The following is a 24,343-nucleotide window of genomic DNA, read 5'->3' as shown; positions in this document are numbered from 1 at the left end:
AGCATGCTAATTGATGATTCCAATTACAAACACTTGCTCTGTTTTAACACGTAGATGCACAGGAAGGTCATAGCCGTCGTGCTTAACGTATTAAATCTGCCAGAACTGCTATGCACATCATCATCATCATCATCATCATCTCCCTAGCATTGTCGCGTTTTGAAATCAAATCGAGGAGCTCGGTGGCGCAGCGGTAAACGCGCTCGGGCTGCGCGTTTACGCCATTGTTGAAGTTAAGCAACTTTCGCAAAGGCCGGTCGTAGGATGGGTGACCACAAAAAAAAAGTTTTCATCTCGAGCTCCTCCGTGCTTCGGAAGGCACGTTAAACCGTTGGTCCCGGCTGCATTAGCAGTCGTTAATAACCATCAATCCGCACTGGGCCCGCGTGATGGTTTAAGGCCCGATCTCCCTATCCATCCATAGGGAAGGCCCGTGCCCCAGCAGTGAGGAAATTAATGGGCTGATGATGATGATGATGAAATCAAATCAAATCAGAATCATTTATTCAACATAATTATCATGGATTTTAAACTTGTTGAAGGTCAATGTAACATTTTTGAATTTATTTACGTCATTTCGCAAGGTGTTGTGTCAAAACATGGAGAAAATCTGACCATCAACGTGTTAACATACACGTAAAGCTTAATGCTAGACTGGAAGCGAATTAAAAAAAAGACTTTAAACCGTTATCCTTTTTTATAGTGACATTTGTCAGTGACATCGTAACGAAAACTTTTAGGGATGATTCAGGCCATAATTCTGAGTTGATATCAAGTGGAATTTTCCGTCGCAAAAGCATGGAACGGAAAACACTAAAATTGATTCAATGTGGCCTTTTTAACCCCCCGTTCAATATTTTATTAACAGTTTAAAATGATACATTGTTTTAAACAATACATGCACACATTACATTACATTATTTTATGTTAATTTTTTGTTTTGTTTTTGTTGTTTTAAACGCGGTAAGAACCCGTTATTATGTGTTTTATCTTCTGATTATGTACCTCGGACCTCGGCCCACGCCTTTAGTATTTACAGACGTAAATGTAAGTACTTAATATGAAAAATGATGTCCTTTTATAAAGGACACCACCACCATCGTTGACCAGTCCACACACTCAATTATTTGTATTTCTCGTGTATGTTGTTTTTATTATGTGTTTTGTTTGATTGTAAGTTGTGTGTTACTCCGTGTTTTAAATCATATAAGTATTTGTTATTTGTTTTGTATTTGTTACTGTGGTGTCCCTTTATAATAAACGTTTCTTTCTTTCTTTCTTCGTGTAAGAAAAATACGGAAGAACAGTAATCACACTTATTTATTCTGGTATTAAGAAAATAACACTTAACTTGGTAAACACATCCGATGTCGTCAAGGTCCCCAACGCAAGAGAGCGTGTATCAATCCGTCCGATTTGACAACCCCATTCTTGTGTTGCCATTTATAGAAAAATGTCTTATAACTGTCGACGAACAATTCAGCCTAACACTCGTCCATCCAGACCGCGTGTATGTCCCCATACACGTCGACAGATGAGCCTAACACTCGGCTGATTGATGCACGCTTCCAGCTTAATGTATCTAATTAACAAAGTATATTTAAGTTAATCACACAATAAATGCACAGAATACATTTCATTTCAGTTCATTTCATTTCAATCTTTTCACACAGTTTCATAGAGCAGTTAAGTTTTTGAATAGACATGAGGTTGTTCATTTTGAAATTCACTATACAAAGATTTTAATCGTAAGACCCGGTTTTCTAGACGCAATAATTAAATGATAGAGATTCGATTTAACTCAACATTGGGTTTTACGTCCATTAATGTAAAAGAAAATATTTATATTCAAATTAAGAATGTTGGTAATATAGAATGACCGGTAATAGGTATAGATTTATATGAACCCACAAAAATGCTTTCTAGCCGTGGGTAATAGCTACCGATTTATGGTGGTACAAAGGTAATTTTAATTAGCTGCACAGAATAACAATTCAAGATATTTAGATATAAGGTAATAGATTTTGTTTACAATTAAATTAATCTATATTACATACTAATGAACCAATCACATGGTCCATTCTATCTCAGTTCTAACGAACCAATCACATGGTCCATTCTATCTCAGTTCTAACGAACCAATCACATGGTCCATTCTATCTCAGTTCTAACGAACCAATCACATGGTCCTTTTTATTTCAATACCAACGAGCCAATCACATGGTCGTCTGTTTCTCTAATATTAGTTAACCAATCACATGGTTCTTCATACCTTAAATTTAACGAACCAATCACATGGTTCTCTGTTTCTCAAATATTACCTAACCAATCACATGGTACTTTATACTTTAAATTTAACGAGTCAATCACATGGTCGCTACCTTAACAAACTATTGTCATAATACCTTTAATCTTATCGTATAGTGATACCTTCATACACATTTTACACATATTGATATTTATACTAAATACAAAAGATGTAATATCGTTGATTTAAATTTGATTCGTAACTCTAAGTCATGATCAACAACAATAAACGCTGTTAAAAATCATGTTCACTGTCAATATTTTCAAGATCCGTGTCACTTTCATTTATGCTTAAGGCTGCTACATGAACCCAGGGCAACATAACGATCGGCAGCGATTGTAGTTTTACGCTTATGTCTACTATTACTTAAACCTGGTGTCGCCGCGATTTTATACCGGTCATTACCGAGTACTGCACTAACACGATATGGACCCGAATAATTGTGGTAGTAACTTTTTACTTTTTCCATCATTTTTAAAATTTGTAGACGTAATCTCTACTAATGCGCACATTCTCAGAACATGCGCATATTCTTAGAATATGCGCATATTCCCAGAACACGCGCATTCGATGCAAGCATCCACATATATTTTTTTTTTTTTTTCACGAATCACATCTTAGGAAAACCAATATGTCCTCTTCAACCGATCCTGTGTTCTCTAGGCCCTTTGGCCTAGAGAACACTGGATCTGGCCTATGTCGTCGTGGTTCATACGACATAGCTGCCACCTTGCCCCCTTCGGCACCACCCAACGCAAATCAGATCTATTACAATTAACACACCTGTATAACTTGTTATCCTTGATAACATTTTCCTTTATTTCTTTTAATCCATTAGCATCTAAGTCAGATGAAAGTATCTCTCGAATCCGGCATAATTCACTATCGCCTAACTGCAGGGTGTGAAGCTAATCGTCACCTTCCCTAACGAATAAACAACTTCGTTGCCAAATCCCCTTAAAGCTGTCGTTACGTTGTTGTGTTGAAGGCCCAAATGTGTTAATTCTGAATTTGCCAAAAGAGAAACCTCACTGCCGAAATCTACAAAAGCTTTCACTGGAACCCCGTTAATAAAAACTTCTTTATAGAACTTCAAGTTCAGAGTAGACGTGGATATGCACATCGTCTTTTGAGAATTGGTAGCCTTACTATCACGCTACTCGTCGGGTTTCATAAAACAACTGTCTATTTTATGGCCTACTTTGTTGCACCGAGTACATTGAATAAGTGGTTTCGGGCACATTCGAAATGGGTGACCTGATCCCTTACAATTAAAACAAAATATACCGGTGTCATTCGGTACTGATTTTATCTTGAAACCACTAGCTCTATTACCATTGCTGCCGCTAGTTGTATTGAACCCTACGTTTGGCCTATTCCTAAAATTGAAACGTTCTGGGATATTTGTCTCCTTATTACTCATTAGGAATTCTAATAACTGTTCAGGTTCTGTGCACCGTAACGCCAAAGCATTCGACTTTGTAGTTTTGTCACTCAACCCGTGTATCAGACAACCTACCGCGCGTTTGCCGATATTGCACTGGTTCAACATTGCCAATTTCTCGTAAAAGTACACTACGATTGGTTCCTGGAACATACTTTTGCACTTTAGCATGTACTCCGAGGACTGGCCATAGTTTTGCTCAAATGGGAATGCACTACACAACTTTTGTTGCTATTCCACACACGTATACATTATGGTTTCTAGACTATCATACCACGATTTAGCCAGTCCCTGCCGTTTCTGGCAACGCGAAATGAATTGTAGTTCTTTCGTCCCAACCGTAGACGGTGGCGCACTCATTCACCTTTTTTTTTTTACCAAACAACTACTCGCTGTCCTTTCGATGACGGCTCAACATCTGGAAGTATATTCTTAGGATTGGGGTTATTAGAGTGACTGGGTGCGCCTGCCGGCGTCGGCTGGGGTTTTATTGAGTTTAGTATGTCTATAACATCCTTGGACGTGAATGTAGGACTATCTATCCGTCTAGACCGATGCGCGGTATTAATTCCTTCGTCATGTGCATCTGTATGCGGACGTTTCATCCCATGATTGACGTCATTTCTGTCTGGTAGTCTACTACGTTCACGGTCACGTTGAAGTTGATCTTAAAGAAACTGCAGCCGTGCTCGCTCTCGCGCTTACAATTGTTCTCGCTCCTGTATACTCGAACTATTCCTAGTTCTACTTTGTTGGCGACTTACACTGCGATTACGGTGGTAGAGAGTGGAGCTAGGACTACGTCTTCTACTTCTGCTTCGCGTCTTACTGTGACGATGAGAACAGCTCGATTTACGTCTACGACTTCTACTTCGCGTCTTACTGCGTTGACGATGACAATAGCTTGGAATACACGTCTACGGCTTCTGGTTCGGGTTTTGCTGCGGTGACGATGCAAACGGCTTGGACTACGTCTACGACTTGTACTACGTATCTTACTTGAGTCATTGCAATTAGAGTGAAGTCCACCCTCGGTATGCACATCACGGTCGGTGCGCCTTTCACGTGACTGCTCGGATGTCTGGATCTCGAGAGTTGTAAGGCCGTCGCCTCTGAGCTTCAGATTCATCACGTTGTTGCATATCTTGGTAAACAATTACCGCTCCAACGGTAAAAACAAACTATTCAACGCCACGTGGACTAGCCAAGTTCCGTACGTATATACTTTCGCCGCCAACCTTCGAATGCCCAATTTCTGCATTGCGAAATGCACTACTGTCCTCTCATCCCAGCCGTAAACCTCCGCGCACTGATTTACCTTTTTTAGCCACATGTCTATGCGTTGGCTTTTCAGAGACGGATTAAATTCCGGAAGAATATTTTTGTAATCCAAATTTTTATTTACTGATGGTGCGCTTTGATTTAACGGCTGCGATGGGAGAGCATCTTTAATAGTTTTAATTAGTTCGACAACCTTCTCCTGCTCTCTTCTCGAAGCCAGCTCGCGATCAAGCAAGCAGCGACTGCGGCTGCGGCTTTCACCGCGGCTGCGGCTGCGCCTGGCACGTGAACGGCTCCTCCTAGGAGTCTCCAGACTAAGGACTGCGTCTCCTCCGTCCATTTCCTAGAACTCGTAAAATAAAATTGTAACCATTAATGACTAACCAACATTTGAATTTTAAAGAATCTAATTTTACTGTTTTTGATGATAACTCGAAAACGGTGCTTCCGGGGCACGTAATTATCCGCCAGATTCTACCATCCAGATAATAAATCCGAAGAACAATCCGGAGTGTTCGGTCGTCCGATATCCGGACAGCATGCCCTAGGTGCATCTAGAGAAAATAGACAATATTATGTTTGACCCCTTTCATCAACCTCCGTAACCTCAACCTGGTATCATCACATGTGCTGTTCGTATAGGATCTATTATTGTTACTAAAGAACACCCAAAACCTGCTAGGGGATGGATAATAAGGCTATGATAACATTTTATTCACAAAAACGTAAAAGTTAAAAATATTTGTGTAAAAATCTCGTAAACTATGCATGTGACCTTACAAACGACATCTTCAGTAATCCCTTATAACCCTCAATACCAGCAAGTTCTACTTTATGACAATAAATTACATTTAAGTAGTTCTACTTTATGATAATAATTACAATGACTCTTAATGATATTAGGCCAAACAAAATAATTACATTTTATAATTTAGTATCTAAATAAAGATTCAATTACTGAAACCAGATTGACCGGACCATATTACATATGTACATACATACATATGTATATGAAGAGGTGGGCAGAGCCACAAGTAATCAAAGACAGCTTGCAACCACTGTTGATACGAAATCCTAAGATACCATACATAACCACCATATTATGTGGCCTATAAGAAAAAAAATGTAAAAACAACACATAAATTATCTTGTAAACTACTTACATGTCTGGTCGCAATAACAACGAAATTTTTGTTACCGCTATATTAATTAGTATTAATCTTTACCAAACATAATAACCCTTTACAACAAAACTTCACTATTATTTCCTTTTATATATTTTTTTTATTTTTTTTAAATGTAGGTATGTACGTAGCATTGGATTAATTAGGTCATTCATTGAAGTTGAACATATCAAGAGTAATACATTCATTTTTGTTTATTTTCTGTAATCCGTACGTAATGTTTAGAATGTGGGTAACTCTTCGAAATAAAGACAGGTTAAATAACTATAGGTAACTACTATTTGAAATAAAAGTTGACTATGCGTAATTGAAACAATTAGAGTCTCACTAATAATTAAAGAATAATTATAATTCAAACAACACTTTTCTACAGTTAAACTTACAAACTATCCAGCTTGAAAAGTGGTCACGCGTGGCAACAAAACATTCCAAAAACGTAGGTACTTACCACTTCTGATATGTAAGAAAAATACGGAAGAACAGTAATCACACTTATTTATTCTGGTATTAAGAAAATAACACTTAACTTGGTAAACACATCCGATGTCGTCAAGGTCCCCAACGCAAGAGAGCGTGTATCAATCCGTCCGATTTGACAACCCCATTCTTGTGTTGCCATTTATAGAAAAATGTCTTATAACTGTCGACGAACAATTCAGCCTAACATTCGTTTCTATATGTCTTTTTTTTACGCAGGTACAATTTCATATCCAAGAATGCAATTTAAGGTAAGTAGTACAGTACTAAGCTTTATGTTAAGACATAAACTTTACTATGTCGTGTCTCAAGGATAGATTTTATGTGTTTGCCAGTCAGTTGGTCGATTTGATACGAAGGTACATCTGTGATTACTTATATGTATGTCGTGTGCCAATCGTAAAACTGGGCCGATGGAGATCTGCCTGGGCAGATCATGATATGCTGGTATTTCGTGATATGCCAATGAGAAACTTTACAATACAAATACACTTTATTGCACCAAAATAAAAAGAAATAATTACAAAAACTTTCCAGGCTACCTTCCTCAAAATCAATATAGGTGGCGCTGTGCAGATTTTCCTTCGTTTATCCTTCTGATTTCATGGATAACAGACATATGCATCTTTTATCTTTGTTTTTGGGTAATATTTCTTCTTCCAAGCAGCATTCTACTGATCAAAATAAAGAGAAGCAATACTTATAGATAAGTAATTTACATAATTTTATGTACAAATATGCATTAGCAGCCGTTAATAACCATCAATCCGCACTGGGCCCGCGTGATGGTTTAAGGCCCCAACTCCCTATCCATCCATAGGGTTAGGGAAGGCCCGTGCCCGTTAATGGGCTGATGACGAATGATGATGTATGAGAACAATAAGAAAATAGATAATTATCATCCATATTTTTTTTAATCTGGCAATTTCCTCATTGGCAAGTCATAATTTACCTAATGCAGAATTTGCGACACTAGCGCCGCCGCCGAGGGACTTCTTTTTTTGTATTTTAAACAAAACACCGCTTCTAAATGAAACAGTGTGTACAAAGTCAATGATCTGCAAATACTGGCAATGCGCAATGCGTACGAAACTTGGCAACGACTTGGAGTGTCGGTTTTATAGCGAATATATTTTACGAACTCCTAATTGAGTTGTGAGAGGCAGAATAAATAATGTGCATTGCTTTATTATGATGCGGCGCCACGCGCGGCACACGCTTGGAAGCGCGGGAAAACTGGTTTTGGAAAATGGAGGATCAAAACTAAAGTGTATGTGTGCACCAGTAAGTACCTATCTACCATAATCTTTAACTAAAGTACGGTCACGAGCATTAATATGTATACACTTTGGTACCATGTCACATTAACTTTTATGACAAATTGAACTGTAAGTCTCACTAAATGTCAAATATGTTAATGCGACAGAGTCCTAAAGTGGGTACATTATATTGCTCATGACTGTACACGCCACGAAAGAAGTCCCGCGGATTTTAATGGAACTAATTGACAAGTCATAATCATTCTATACGGATATTAGCGCAGTGCCGCCGCGGTCGCGAGACTTCTTTTTTGGCGCGGAGTCTACATAAGGCACAAGCACAGCATATTTTTTAATTATGTTTTATAAGCACGTTTATAAACTACCAACATAAATATATTTTTTAGAGATAATAATAGCAGAGTAGGGTGACACCGCTTTCAATAAAATTTAGGACAAAGGGCATTGAACATTTCACTATGGAGGCTGGCATAGCCTGGTGGCGCCACCTAGCGGATTTTTTAAAACTGCGGCGCACGATGAAACCTGTGCATATCAATAGGGGGCACTTTTCTGCACAAAAAAGCTTTAATGAACCTATGCTCTAAAGCGTCACGTTTTCAAGATATTTAGCTTGAAAGTTCCGAAAAGTGTTGTATGAACAAATCAATTTTACTTTTATATGCAATTGGAATATAGTGACTAAGTGATTATGCATGGAATATTAGTGATTAATATACCACATATTTACTTTATTGCAAAATAAATAAATAGAAAATAGATAAAATAAATATATATAACTTACTTTTATGTATAACTTAAAAGAAATCCAGAAACGAGTCGTGAGATGAGACAGCTCATGACTTATTCTCGTGGTAATCACGCTCAAAGTTATTTGCTATGATTGTCTAACAATTTCACACTTTTTGAGTTTTTATGTTTATTCAATGAAAGGCAGCTTAAATGTCTAATCACAGTGAAAGCAGGTGGGGTGTGAAAATTCGCTTTTAGGACTACTTTACTTTACAGCAGTGTATGGAACATACCTAGTTCGTATAGACACACCAATGGGGTGTGTGCCTTCAATGCAACGGGACCTTAAGCTGTTTAGTTCATAACAATCATATTACATGAACACATTGTTCAATTATTCATCGATTTTCTTAGTTGTGTTTTTATAAGTATGAAATAAAACATCGTAAAAGTAGTCATATAGTTATTTATATTTTGCTTAAAAATGAAATCAATACTAATTGTTATTGAATACATACAGTGTATATACTTATAACAAATAGGCTTTTTTATACAAATTCGTACCTATTAGGATAATGAATATCAGTCTTCTTGAATAATCAATCTTCTTCTTCATCAGAAATAATAACTTGATCTAAAAAGGCAGCAGGGGGTTGAATTTCTTGGTGCCGAGCCCATCCCATATACCAAACTATGCACATGACATGAGCACAGCACCCTAGTGTCCGTTTTCCAACTATACAGCTGCAATAGTGACCGACAAGTTTATTTCTGTTTTTCAAACTATTATTTAGCAAGATATATATACAAAATAAATTCTGTTGCTCTGGTGCCTCGAGAGTATTTTAGCTCTTGTCAGCCAAGGATCACAAACTACTATGTTGTATTGATTTAAATTATAGTCAACTTCAAATTCTTCATACACTTCAATGAAAAACGTTCCGTTTTCTTTTAGGTGTTCGCCATAGTAGCTTCTTGCCTGCGTCACTTGATACGGCCCCAGAGACATTATCAACAGATCCTCATATGATAAGATGGGAAACTGTTGAAAGCCTTCACTTGAGTTTATAGCTTGGAAAGCGGCTCTGCGTTGATTTAAATTGTTTTGTATTACAAACTCGCACAGATAGTTTGGGGCGTCGTGCTTAAGGTATATATCGTTGATTATTTCATTTACGAGTGGGTGATCTGTCACCCGTTTTCCGAAAGCATTTATTAGGGCGCAAGCAATCCTCACTTCCTCTTTTAAATGTGGCATATTCGGTATTGCGTAGTTAGCTGGAAACGATAAGAATACTGTTCCATCAATAATGAAGTAAGTACGTCACATTTAGACTGCGTTTCCACCAGTAACATGCTAGATGCTACGTTGCATACCCTGCAATCGGGTTCATTGTGCCGATCAGAATCAGACCCAATTATCTGATTGGTGGATATTAAACCTAGCAACGTAGCACATGTCAGATGAAAAAACAGCCTTACCGTTGTGCTTGCATTAATATGAACTGATTACTCTCTACTGTTACAAAAAAATGCAAATATCATTTATTATACATAATTAAGTGGTGATAGTTGGCTATAAAATCTATTGAAAGCGTAAGTCTGGTACACAAGTGATACGCTTGGCGTAAGAGCTATCTCTGGCTAATTATAATAGAGATAAGTTGACGACTTTCTGTTAAAAATGTTTTGCGTTGATTACACTTCGTCTAAGACGCTACATAATGAGAGCTTCGATAAAGTAGGATATATTATTTCCATACACGAATTTTTTTCATATGTCATTTCGAGTATGAAAAGCACGATTGAGAAACGAAGCGAATTATACATTGTCATTTTATGTATTATACTGACCAGGGACTATAATATAGATACCAGATACACTGCATACTGAGATTTTTAATTTTTGCAATGTTCAAATAAGATTACTTAGCTCTCGATCGTCAAATAAGTGGCGAGCATAATTCAGGATGTTGGGGTGCCTAGCAATATAATCTTCAGTTGTCAAGTAAGACTGTATAGGACGCCGAGATCTTCGGCGCGGGCCACGAACAGTGCTTACACCACAACAAAAATCATTGCCTGGCACCAACATGGCTGGACATCTTGCCAAGACAACAACAACAAATTCAACAATAACACTAACAAAGTCAACAAAAATACTAACAAACTCAAGAGGAATATTAACAAACTCAACAGTGGTAACAAATACAACAGAATGAACAGGATAGATTCTCAGAACAGAGAAAAGCGCGTGCGCACGTTGAAGATGAAAGTGGCAAACTGACTGAAAGTTCACCCGGCTGCCAATCGTCCTATTGTATTTATTGTATGATGTTGTCTCACTCACACTTATTGCATGGCTATTCGCTATCCTTGTTGATTCCGCCGAAATAATAGAAATTCGTGCAACTTTAAACAAAGGACCTCCATTTTCGTAGTTCCTGGAATTAAACGAGTAAGCAAAATGGCAGTTAATAAGTACACCATTTTGTTTCTCTTACACAGATTTCTTAAACTTCGAGAATTCTGCTTTTTAACGAGTACTAATGATGCCGCACTAAACGCATTGCGTATATAGAAATGTAAACTTTATTTTATATTTCATTAGATCCTGTCGTTGTGTCAAGTAAAATCAAGTTAAGGAGTAAATGACGCCTATATCATACATAACACAAACTGATAAACTCAGTTTGCAATTAGTAACCTTAGATAAGATGTGCACAGTTAAGTACCTATGTACTTCCTATATAATGTAGCAAAGACAAAAACCATTAATGTTGTTGCAAGTATTTATTAATTTCATTTTTTCAATAAGATAAATATGTTGTATATTAAATAATGTTTCATGTATAATCAATCACTTTGTCACTATATGACGATTGTATATAGATAAAGAGTAAAATCGATTTATCCATACGACAGTTTTCGTAACTTTCAAGCTAGATATCTTGAAAACGTGACACTTTAGAGCATAGGTCCATTAAAGCTTTTTTGTTCAGACAAGTGTCCCCTATCGATTTGCACAGGTTTCATCGTGCGCCGCAGTTTTAAAAAATCCGCTAGGTGGCGCCACTGAGATATGCCAGAAAGGTTCATAGCCCTTAGACATTAATTAATATTAATTACTTCTGTTGTCTTCGGTCTCCTCCTGTGTTTCGGACTGCCGGCGAACATGCCAAATGTCTTTGTCAAAACTATACATTGTTCTTCACTTTCACTGCGACATTAATAAATAATTGTTGTTCACTCGTCGTACGATTTACAAATTCACAATGCTAAGATAAATTATCATTAACATTTATCTATAGGTAATCAAAACACAATTTATATAATAATACAAACGTGCCATTTTAGTTACGCGTAATTTAAAAATATTTTTAACATTTTAATGACACTGTGACATTATGCGCAATTTAAATTCCATTATTCCAATATAATTGTTTTTTTCTTATTATTTTAAATTAATAGGTAGGTAGGTACCATAAAAACCTATTAATTTTTTTAATCTGAATCTTTTCTACATGGTATGTTGTATACAAACCTAAATTTTATTTGCTAGCCAATTAAAAAAGAAAGTAGCCGTGAAAGCGGCAAGTGGCAGAAGTAAATGTTAGCATGGCTAATACTAGCGATACAAAAATACATATATCTTTCGTGTATTTCTCTTCTTTTTCATAGTAGCAAGGACAAAATCATGTATTTTAAATGGTTTCTTCATCACTGATAATAAGAATACATTATGAACAAAATGCACGCAAGATTAATGAGTTTACAAACAACAACGCGCCACGTAACATTGACAATTGGACTTAAAAGGTAAACAAATGGAAAATATTCGGTGTTTGCTCTCGTCGTTGGACGACTGCAAACAATGGCGGCAAACAGCTGAGCGATGACGTCATCCATCACAATGCGTCGCCCTTATAATCGACAAATAATTACCTTCGCCGCATTTTTCTGACAAATATTTATCATAAACGCAGTATATTTAAAAATTCATAGAAGTTGAGGAAACTATTGCAAAAACATAAGAGCTGTAGATATGAGATTTGAATTGAATAGTAGGATTCCTTTCCTTGACACATTATAATACTAATTAGTAGGTAAGTAACGAACAGGGCGAATAATGTAATGTTATACTCATTGAAACTGAGGACACATTAATATTTTAGTGCTATGGCATAGAATTGGACTCAAGACTACAAATTTTATAACCGTTTAATTGCAACTACTCGCTGTAGTCGTCCATAAACGATGTCATAAAATCATCATTATCTGTTTATATTCCACTACAGCCATACAACTATTAACGGCCTCGGTGGTCCAGTGGTTGAGCGTTGGGCTCACGAACCGGAGGTCCCGGGTTCGAATCTTGGTGGGGACATATCACAAAAATCACTTTGTGATCCCTAGTTTGGTTAGAACATACTGATCACCCGATTGTCCAAAAAGTAAGATGATCCGTGCTTCGGAAGCACGTTAAGCCGTTGGTCCCGGTTACTACTTACTGATGTAAGTGAGTAGTCGTTACATGAGTCACATCAGGGGCCTTTGGCGGCTCAATTATAACCCTGACACCACGGTTGGATGAGGTTGGTAATTCGCCTCACAACCCACACGATAGAAGAAGACAACCATACTTGCAACAATCGCAACACGAAAAGTGAAACCCAACAAACTTGTAATTGACAATGGAACCCTACTACAAGTTATACAATGGGAAGTTGTATAGGTACGAAGTTACGATCAACAGATCCCCTACACACTTTAACTGACCTAATAAGCACAAGGCGAGGCCTCAATAACTCATTATAGTGCGAGTTATGGGCTTGTTATGTGTAGTGTTGCCAGGTTCGATACTTCAAAAAGGCGGGACAGACGGGCAAAAAACGGAACACATGCTTGTTAAGTTGAGACGTACATACAAACATGTATAAAGGTACCTAGATACACAAAGGTAGCTAGCTACACAAAGTATAAATAGGATCTAGGACTTGGGTGGACAGATTTATTGCAAGTAAGCAATTGCAAAGACAACTTATAGCCACTTTCGATAACGACTTTGTAAGTTATTTATTATGGTTAAGGTAATTTTAAAAGCCTCAAGTATAGGGTACAAAAGACGACGAGTGAAAGAGACAGAAGTCATCGTTGTTGCATTCAGGTTACGCGATGCAATCGGTCTTGGGACTCTTGAAAATCGGGACGTCAAGCGGTTATCGATGGACCTGACGACACTAGTTATGGGACAGCAAGCATGGTGGTATGGGACTACGTCACCGCTCTTACCAAGCACATACCAAGGCGAGTCCACTTCACTTGCAATTTATGAGCTTATTGCCTTCGCGACATCAAATCAGCTCTGGATAGTATTACCTACCCACTTGAAGTTTTCCAATAACTCAATAATGAGTTATGGTCAATTTACCTAATTAATTTTCCAGTTGATTAAGTTGTTTATTCTTAATACTAGTAGGTACTTTATCTACACTGTTGTCTCCTTTCTATTTGGTCGTATATTTCAGCTATTTGTTAATTCAATCATATAGGTACATACTCATAGAATACGTCTTCTTTCGAGTTTAATGAAGCACTGGACTTTGTTTGTTTTTTATTTTTTAATTAGCTTGTCCTGCTTGCCCTTAGACAACATGCGATATTTAAAGATCCGATTCAGAATATTGAAAAACTTACCAGCTTTAATAATAACTAACTAATTAGTAACAAAGTGGTCTGAAACACCACATTGAACTACCAAATCCGTCTAAAAAAGCTATAGGTACTTACTGCATCTTAACATTTGCGCATATATCTAAAAGTAAGTGCGCAATATCAACAAATGTCAAATAGCAATGTTTCTTTTTAAGGTGAATTGCTTCAATGTGTCATTTTTAGATCCCCTGTGTTTAAAATAGCACAACCATAACCCAATAAATAACACTTTTTTTTCTGTCAGATGTAGTATAGTAAGTGAAAAATGAACAGAGATCACGACCCAATGCACCCCGCTAGCTGAACAGACCGTAGACCTAATAAAATGTTCATCTTGAGGCTGCGAAGAATGTACTAGCAAAAGGAATAAATGAATAAGGAAAAATGAACTGTTAAGAAAAATAGTTTCGACCTAGTTTTGAACAGCATTGCCGTGCTCAACCAAGCTAATATTACACTTTCTACCTGACATAACTTGAAAAGCAAAAACTCCAAAGAAGAATATTGACAACACGTTGGTTTAAATAATTCTGTGTTAGGTATTTATTTTATATAAAAGGCAGTCTAGCAGTTAGAGGTGACGCAATGTTTTTACATTCAGATTCGGCGTCCCAAGGGTCACCTGATAAGGACCAACCGCTATCTCCTCATGTTGCATCACTAATAGTAACTTGATGGAAGTTTTTAAGTCTAAGTGATTCATATAATGAAATTCTTTCATAACACGATTCATAATTTTGTCTTTGCGCCTCTTTGAGTTATAAAAAGTTACATTAATGTTTTAAATGGCTGCCGATTAAAAGCCCAATTAATCAAATTATTACGAGTGATTAATTTTAAAAATAATTAAGAACAAAGGTTTACAGGGACATTTTGTCACACGAAGGATATTATGTGTTACATAGAAGGTTCCAATTCTACTAAAGTACCTACCTACTTATTAAACAATATCAAAGATATGGCAATATGTATCGTAACTTGTAAGCATCAACACTGAATTAAACTTGTTTCAAACAGCTGTTTACGTGTTTCTATTCACGAAACGACACATCGATATCGCAAATATACGTATTATAATATATTTGAAAAACAAAACAATATTAAAAAGAAAGGAATAGAATATATCACACTATGTCACAGTGAAATTAAAAGTAAAACGCACGATATTTGAATTTTAATTTCCGATGTGGTCTGCCACGCGCGATATTATGTCGAAGTTAGCGATAACAACGTCAGCGTCCTCTGTCGGTGGAGGACGCACGCTGACTGGCAGCCGAGACAGCCAGCTCACAAAGCCGGTGCTACTTCTGCGTAGAATTTCATAATCGCATCGCAATCACACAGCAACAAAAACTATATAACTTAATAATGCGCACCCAACTTAATTTGCATTTATTTTGACAATATAAAACTAGCTCTGTCATTTTTCTGCACTTGTCATAAATAAATAACAATAAACTTTCGTGTATTGGGAATCGTAGTCCTGATTGATTTCAGGCTACGAAGGCGCATAAAATAAATACCTAAGTAAGTATACATATACAATTTTAAATTTTAAAAAGAAAACCACTTCTATGTTGCTTCAGTGGTACACAGAGGTGATCTTCCACGGAAACGGCGAAATACACCTCTCCCTTCGGCAGAAGTCGCTTACCACAAAAGCGTTGAAGTTTGTGTTGTGTTGATGCGACTCCATCAGCTTTGGCAGGAGGTCGGTCTTCGTCTTGTCGTACCCAGGTGACGTAGTGCAGACGCGACAGTAAAGGAGACGGCTATTTTGGAGCTGTCGAACTAATATAAAATGTGCGCTGCTTTCAGCGTACTAATCGTAAAATTAACTTAAAAGAGATCCATTGAGAGGAATAGGTACTCATCGTACGTATTAAACCTTATCTTGAAAGCAAATAAATCGGTTATTCATAAGTACTTAATTAAACTCATAAATAATCTATTCACGTGCATACCAACAACTTGTAGTAAAATGTTATCTTATCGAATGTATCGTAACAGTAAAGATTTAAATACATAAACTCTATCGAATATCGATTGCGCCTATTATCAGATAACGTTATTACATTAAGCAATTAAATTCAATGGTTTGGCTAACATTATACCTGATTAGTAGGTTAACGACGAAGCGAAGTATTTAATCATTGTTTCGTATTTCCTTATAACATAACATAAACAGCCAATATAGGTCCCACTGTTGAGCACAGAGCTCCCCTCATTCAATCGGAAGGGTTACGCCATAGGTCCCGGCTATTAGCCGAAAAGTCACCTCCACCCACCCACAGGGGAACAACATGGTGGAGTTTTTCCTTATTGTTTATCTGTTTATTTAGGTTAAGTAACATCTTCTCATAAAAAAATAAAAATCTTCTTAACATAAAAATATATAAATTATTTACTTTATTAGAATGTAAATAAATGCAATTTTTTAAACTAAGAAATATTATTAAACTTTATTATTTAATAACGCTTACAATTAACATTATCCTGGTACAAAATGCAATTAAAACGGTCACTGACGCAAATGACGCAATGCAGTACCCACTTTCTAAACATAATCGTCACCCTACTCTGTCACCTTCACAAACAGAAAGCATTTTATAATTTCGCCGCCACTCATATCCCTTCGATAGCTCAGTTGGTAGAGCGGTGGACTGTAGAGGTATCAAACAACGGACATCCATAGGTCGCTGGTTCAAATCCGGCTCGAAGGAATCTTTTTGACTTTATTATTTTATTTTAAATTTTTGTTTGCTTACCATCGTCATTGTCGAAGAAAGAGTCTGTGATTATCCTTGGCGATCTTGATCCATCTTGTACACCTCTACTTGACATTTTTTAATATCCAACACTTCACTCAATCACATTACACAGCTCATTAAGTAAACTGAAAAAACAACTGGGGTATTAAAAAAGCCACATCCAAACAATTCGTCTAAAAAGCAATATTGCTATTTGACATTTCTTGATATTGCGCGCTTACTTTTATATGCGCAAATGTCAAATTGCGATATTGCTTTTTAGATGAATTGCATCTAGGTATACGTGGCGTTTATAACCCCTCTGGACTGAAATACCGGTTTTGCCGCGAATTCTATTTTATTTTTTTTAAATTTAATTTGACATTTGATGCGAGCTCCCTTATTCCACGTTCGAAAATTACTAATCTTGAGACTTGGATATATGATAAGTGGGTATAAAAGCACTTTCTTGATACTGTCGGATTGTGGTTGATTGATTGCGGTCAATAGCCCCTATTGTGAAAGGAAAATCAAAATAAAACATAAAAATTAAATAAGCATAAGTACCTTAGATTAGACCGACGTGATAGGTGGCCGTATCGCCGTTCATAATGGGCGAGCCAACTGTGTTAGTCAAAAATGCACTTAAGATAAATTAAGCATGGTGCAAAGTCCGTTACCGGGGATCGAACTAGGCCTACCCGTTTAGGAAGCAAGCTAGTGACTACGATTTTCCACAGTGACTTATATGTACTATATTGGTGCTAATTCCTGTAAATACCATCTAATTTTATTTTAAGTTATATCTGTCATTTTCTTATCCGCCGGAAAGGGACGGGTAATCCACAAGCATAAAGTTTATGGTATACACGTCAATTTTATGCACAAATCTAAAACAACCGTCTAAAAATTTTACATTGGCCAATAACCCGCCAGAATTATGTTGACAGCACACGTCAAACGGTTTGCATATTAGCGAGATACCTTTTTGATTCGCCCGGGTTATTCATTAATTTACTCATTCTTCCTAAAATTAAGAGCTGTCAATCATCCGTCCCTTTCCTTTTCGGTGGATAAGAAAATGACAGGTATGACTTTAAGTAAAATTAGGAGGTGTCTGCAGGAATCGGGGCCATTATGATGCTAAAAGCGACATAAACTAAGATAATAAATTTGACTTCTTTCCATCTTTTTCTTCTGTCGTATATCATTATTTTTAGGGATTGTAATACGACCCATATCGAATGGGTCGTAATCCCAACGCTCAAGGACTGGACCACAAGGACTGGTTTCTGTGCATTCTCCTATTTGAAGTCGATGTTTAAGTACACAAAAACTCTTTATAATTTTAATATAGATACCTAGATTATTATTTATTTATGTAAGTACGTAGATAATACTGGACACCATCTGCTTTGCGACCTTGTTCTCAATATAGGTTCTTCACGAAACAGATATGTTTACGTCAATTTAATCCCGTAAAAACTGTTTGAGTTTAACTAATCAAATTCTTTTAAAAAGGATGTGGTACATAGTACTGTTTAAAGCGATTCACACAAATATTACAGGTTCATATATTTAGTGACAATCCCGAATGCGCCAAAGGAGAGTAAGTAATGTGTTTATCTATCAATTCACCTAATACTTTCAAGGGTCACTGTGTGATGCAATTTTATCCAAGAATTATAGACTTTTGATCGTTTTTTTTGCCCTTTGTGTACCTATTCTGCGGATTTGAAGCCTTATTTATTCGACCATTATAAACGACGTTACCGCCTCACCACCTATCACGTTGCGTTGGTCTAACGGAAACCTCGGTGTGGTGTGGGTACTTAGTTCATCTTGCTATAATGTACCTCTGATTACCCCAATTGCGATATAGTCGCAAGCGTAGTCCATTAGAAAATGACTCAACACTAATCAGTTTACGTAATTATTTCGCTATTTGCGAAAATCATTCGCATTCTAGCTGTCTGTAATACGTCTACGAGACTTAGACAGTGAAGATTGAGTTACGACCTTTTTGGTGACATACTGACAGATCGCTCGCGGAAACGCCTGAACAAACTTGCAGGTACTCTCGAACGATGTCCGCGTACGCTACGCCATTGCGGCTATTTTTGGCGGCAAATCCCGCCAACCGCCCACCGGTTCGCGAGATAAACACCGCAAGTCAAAGACCTATAAATTAAGAATATTCTCGGAAATTCTGCGACAAAAAAATATAAGTACTGCAGCACTTTTCTCTGTTATTTGTTGAACAGTTACAATAGATAGTCGCGTTTTGGCTGCCTTCAGTGACTTTTTCAGGGCATCTTTTGATCTTCAGACGACTAGGCTTCTGGCCAATGGATACTTTACTGCAAACCTGTCATTCAATGTGATTGTTTATCATAGATCTTCGAGTAAATCCGCGCAGTTCGTACACGCAACGCATGACTGTGCAAGTGTATTTTCAAATGCAGTAAAATCTAAGAATAAACTGATTTGTACCTACCAAAACAAATTGGAGAAAATGCAAGTTTCAACGCAGTTATGGAATTTTATACTCTAGCAAGAAAACTGGAGTGAATCACGAGACATAAATAGCTAACCCTGAAATGAGGCACGTAATAGTTTCTATAACATTACCGGTTAAGATGTACTTTCGGTTAGACGACGACCTTGAGTTATGCTGAAATTACGCTGAAATCTTTATGGACGTGAGACGCATTTAACAGGCTGAAGTCTGCAACTGCACACCACACGCGAGCAATCACAAACATTCATCAAACAAATTACGAATACACACACATTATTAGCACCTGCTGGAATATAAATTTGGAACGTTCTCGATTTTCTGGACGGGAGCGCGGGAACTCGCATCGAACGTGTTTTTTGGCGCGAAATTCTCTAACCTTAGTTTTTTTAAATCACTTTTTTGTGCACTATTTAGTTATTTAACGTGTTGTTTGAATGGAGAGAATGTTGTTGTGCAGTGTTTAGAAGGCGACTGAGCGCGCGGCTGGCACAGCGCGACACGCTTTGTATTTTAGCACAATCACAGCGGAGACGTCACGACAATCTATCCTTGTTAAGGTGAAACGCTGATACAATAATACAATTTGTCTACAAAAACAATTTGTCTACAAAAAAATATACCTACGCAAGTAAAGGAGACACTACGCAAGTTTTATTTCATTTGACTTGTGCGTAAGTAGGTTGGAACCTATGCGTAAAAATTAAATTTTAGTAGTCGGTTACCAAAATTCACATGTTCCTAACATTTCATACTTCAGAACTGCCATATGAAAAAAAAATTGCTTATGTCAAGGGCCGATGTGATATGGCCGATTATTTCATGATATGCCCAATATAAAGTTGGACAGATCGATGAGAGCAACGCGTTTGTCGATTTGCCTACCAGTCACTTGGCCATATCGAGATATGTCTGGGCGCATCGAAAAATAGTTCCGTTTCGCGACACTAGTGGCGCTAATTGCGATCAGTTCAATCAGCTGTGTTTACGTGCGAGAAATATGGCGGCGGATATTTATGTTTTTAAATAAACGCCATTAAAAAAATGTAAGGATATTTTTTTTTGCGAATACTTTGGTCACCTTATTTATCTAGAGCATAGCTGAGTAAATTCTTATTATCTAAACGTATTTTTATCTAGTTTATTTTTTTTTGTTAATTTTACAATTATTTGTGGTAGTTGACATTTACTTGTTACTACAAATCTATTTTGTAAATAATCCTGTTAGCTTCCCTAACAAAATGAAATTAAATAATAAGGCAAATCGTCAAACGTTATGCTTTAAACGATATGGCGGGTATTAGAGGGGCATATCACGAAATGCCGGCACATCACATAGTGTGCCCAGGCCCAGGCAGATCTCAATCGGGCCAGTTTTACGATCAGCCCACGACACTTATAATGTTATCTATCTTCGTTTTTTCATTTCATCATGCACTGGCTTCGCTCGGGTACAATGCTATTTAATGGATGTTATTATACATATAAACCTTCCTCTTGAATCACTCTAAAAAATCCGCATCTAAATCCGTTGCGTAGTTTTAAAGATTTAAGCGTTCATAGGGATATAGGGACAGAAAAAACGACCTTGTTTTATACTATGTAGTCATTATGCATGTATTGAGAATCTACGTAATATTTGTACGCCGTAAGGCAAACATGAAAAACTTAATTAGAACTTTTTAATGTCACTGGCATCTGTATTTTAATATCTTTCTTTCTTATTATTATGGATACATAAAAGTGCACGTATTATTTTCTTTATCTAAAAAAAGTAATATGGTAAGTATTAACTATTTTCTTTCTTTCCTTTAATTATTTAAGTAAGTACCTATAAGTATGATTCAGTACGTGGTTAAGTAAGATTTGACAAATCGTAAAGGTTGTTGATGACAAACATCCATACACCATTTACCTACCTATTGTCTTAAAATGCATTATCTATATTGCAAGTTTTAAGAAATAGACGACTAAGCCTTAACAATCACGTAATGTTTAGCCAAAGTGAACTAGAAAGACACAGTCGGCGATAAGAAAATATTTCAGAATACTGCCCGGGAAATTTTGTTTGTACATTCCTATGCTAAACTTTAAACATTTTCGTTGCTTCTTCTTCTTCTTATCGTGATGATGCGTTGCTTCATCGTCGATGTGTTGCTTCTTCTTCTTCTTATGAGTTTATGCATGAATGTATGTACATATGTAAAAAGTTCAAAACGTCATAGGGACTTAGGTTCGGAACTACTTAAATATTGTTATTATAAAAATATTATATTCACGACAAATGATATTGAGTGCCGGCGTTCCAAGAACCCTATTAGGAATAATCGAGCTTATATCTTGTTTTATAACAACTTTACAATTTAAGATGGCATTGGTGCTAATTCCTGTAAACACCATCTAATTTTAGTTTAAGTTATACCTGTCATTTTCTTATCCGCCGAAAAGGAAAGGGACGGGTAACCGACAAGCATAAAATTTATGGAACACACGTCAATTTTAAGCACGAATCTAAAACAACCCTCTAAAAATTGACATTGGCCAATAACCCGACAAAATTATGTTGACAGCACACGTCAAACGCTTTGCATACCAGCGAGATACCTTTTGATTCGCCCGGGTTATTCATTCATTCATTTACTCATTTTCCTAAAATTAAGAGCTGTCAATCATCCGTCCCTTTCCTTTTCGGCGGATAAGAAAATGACAGGTATAACTTAAAGTAAAATTAGGTGTCTGCAGGAATCGGGGCCATTAATAAACTAATCTCAGCTGAGACTGCCCACAAGATCATGCTCAAGTCCCCGTTTTTGTATGAGACTGTCACATTGACATGATCTTGAGAGCAGTCTCAAAGCTGAGATTAGTTTATGAATACCGCCCTTAGACTTACTTATTATAATAAGTTATGAAGTAGGTCAGAGGGGAACTAAAAGCAGACTGCAATGCAAATCAACCCCTTTCGCCGGTGGCAACAAGGTCATCGACCCCTGCGTCTGCGACCTTCGCTTGGCTGGGGTATCACGCCAGACCATGCCAGACAAAACAGATCAATGATGAATGAAAAAGGTATCTCGCTGGTATGCAAACCATTTGACGTGTGCTGTCAACATAATTCTGTCGGGTCGGGTTATTGGCCAATGTAATTTTTTTAGACGGCTGATTTAGACTTGTTCTTATGTTTTATGCTTGTCGATTACCCGTCCCTTTCCTTTTCGGCGGATAAGAAAATGACAGATATAACTTAAAATAAAATTAGATGGTGTTTACAGGAATTAGTACCAATATCAATACCTACTGATTTTTACCTAGTCAATGGTGCGGAACTCGTGTGCGAGTCCATCGTGCACTTGGCCGGTTTTTTATTAGAAATTGATGTACCATCAATTTTGTCGCCATGATTTTATATCAACTGTGATATATTTAGATATAATGTCGGCTAGAACACATTGCGACGGCGCAAATAATGTAGATACCTAGCGATAAGATAAGATAAAGATAAAATAAGAATTCTTTGTACAGTACTTTAAGTACCGCACCTGGAAAATTGTTAAGAGTTTAAGAGCAAAATATAAGGGTTAAATGGCCGTTTCTTTAGACTGCGTTCATTTAGAAGCTTAAGTAATTTATTTACAGCAGCAAAGGACCTTTTTTTTTGACGTGACATCAATGGACCGCAGACATACTTAAGTATTTAGATGTTAATTTCAACTTGATCAACAAGAAAGACTTGGTCTCCACGCGTTCCCGAAAAAAGTGTGTTGACAGACAGGCAGAGCAATGATTCCGTTTTTCCATTTCAAAGAAAGAAATACATACATAAACTCACGCCTATTTCCCACCGGGGTAAGCAGAAACTATAGAATTCCATTTGCTTCGATCCTGACACACTTCTCTTGCTTCCTCCACATTCATCAATCGCTTCATACACGCACGCCGGTTCAGAGTAGATCGTATTAAACCTTTTCTAAGGACATCTCCAATTTGGTCATCGTAAGTCCTTCTCGGTCTTCCTCTGCCAGCCCTACCATCAACTTCAAAGAAAAAAATAAAGAAACGTTTATTATAAAGGGACACCGCCGCAGTAACAAGTATAAAACAATGTACGGAATAACACATAACTTACAATCAAAACACGCAAGAAAAAAGCAACTTACACAACAGAGTACAAATAAATAGATAGTAAACATTAAGACAATTTGTAATTTGTATCAGAATTGGGTCTCAGGCTCATGGTGAAAACAGGTGACTCCCGCTCTGCAGTTTTTTTTTATTTATTAGCCCTCTAAACTAGGACAAATCCGGGGAAACCCGGACGGATGGCAACCCTACTCCGGGAACAGTGAGGGGCGGGTTATTTAATGACTAGTTTTTATGTTTGTATTTGTGATGTAAGTATTGAGAAATAAAGTATATTTTATTCTCTTTATTAAATTTCATAAATAAGGTAAATAGAAAAATAAAATGGTTTTGTCGATTTGTATGTATGATAGGGTGTATAGACTCAAACATGAAACAGTAGGACTAGGGCCCTGTGCTGGGAGGTTTTCTGGCCACCTCTTTCCCTCAGCGTTACAGATTCCGATATGGTAGTAGTTTTACAGCTAGTTACATTATATGTAATTTAATTTTTGACGTTCAAAAAGCGTTGACT

General features: G+C 37.0%; 1 protein-coding gene and 1 non-coding gene across 7 annotated transcripts in view; one reads left to right on the top strand and one right to left on the bottom strand.

Annotated features, from left to right (window-relative positions):
- The window catches only part of LOC126375249 (AMP deaminase 2-like), a 56,120-nt gene that overhangs the window by 30,581 nt on the left and 1,196 nt on the right, over nt 1-24,343 (bottom strand). The window contains exons 1-2 of one of the 6 annotated variants that reach the window (XM_050022163.1): nt 20,069-20,223; nt 17,190-17,317 (exon numbers count right to left, since the gene is read on the bottom strand). The exons of 3 other annotated variants lie outside the window; for them this stretch is intronic. In XM_050022163.1, the coding sequence (XP_049878120.1) occupies nt 17,190-17,265 (76 nt within the window). In that variant the 5' untranslated portion in view covers nt 17,266-17,317; nt 20,069-20,223. Of the gene's footprint in view, nt 1-11,835; nt 12,012-15,583; nt 15,676-17,189; nt 17,318-20,068; nt 20,224-24,343 lie in introns of those variants that run through there. 2 more of the 6 variants (XM_050022164.1, XM_050022165.1) reach the window with 2 other exon arrangements.
- Nucleotides 17,054-17,144, top strand: Trnay-gua (transfer RNA tyrosine (anticodon GUA)). The gene is given in 2 exon segments: nt 17,054-17,090; nt 17,109-17,144. It is a non-coding gene; the product is annotated as a tRNA-Tyr (tRNA).

Source organism: Pectinophora gossypiella, chromosome 18 (assembly GCF_024362695.1).
Source record: "Pectinophora gossypiella chromosome 18, ilPecGoss1.1, whole genome shotgun sequence".
Taxonomy (NCBI): domain Eukaryota; kingdom Metazoa; phylum Arthropoda; class Insecta; order Lepidoptera; family Gelechiidae; genus Pectinophora; species Pectinophora gossypiella.
The sequence above is the reverse complement of the archived record's forward strand: the minus strand, read 5'-3'. Positions and strand labels throughout refer to the sequence as shown.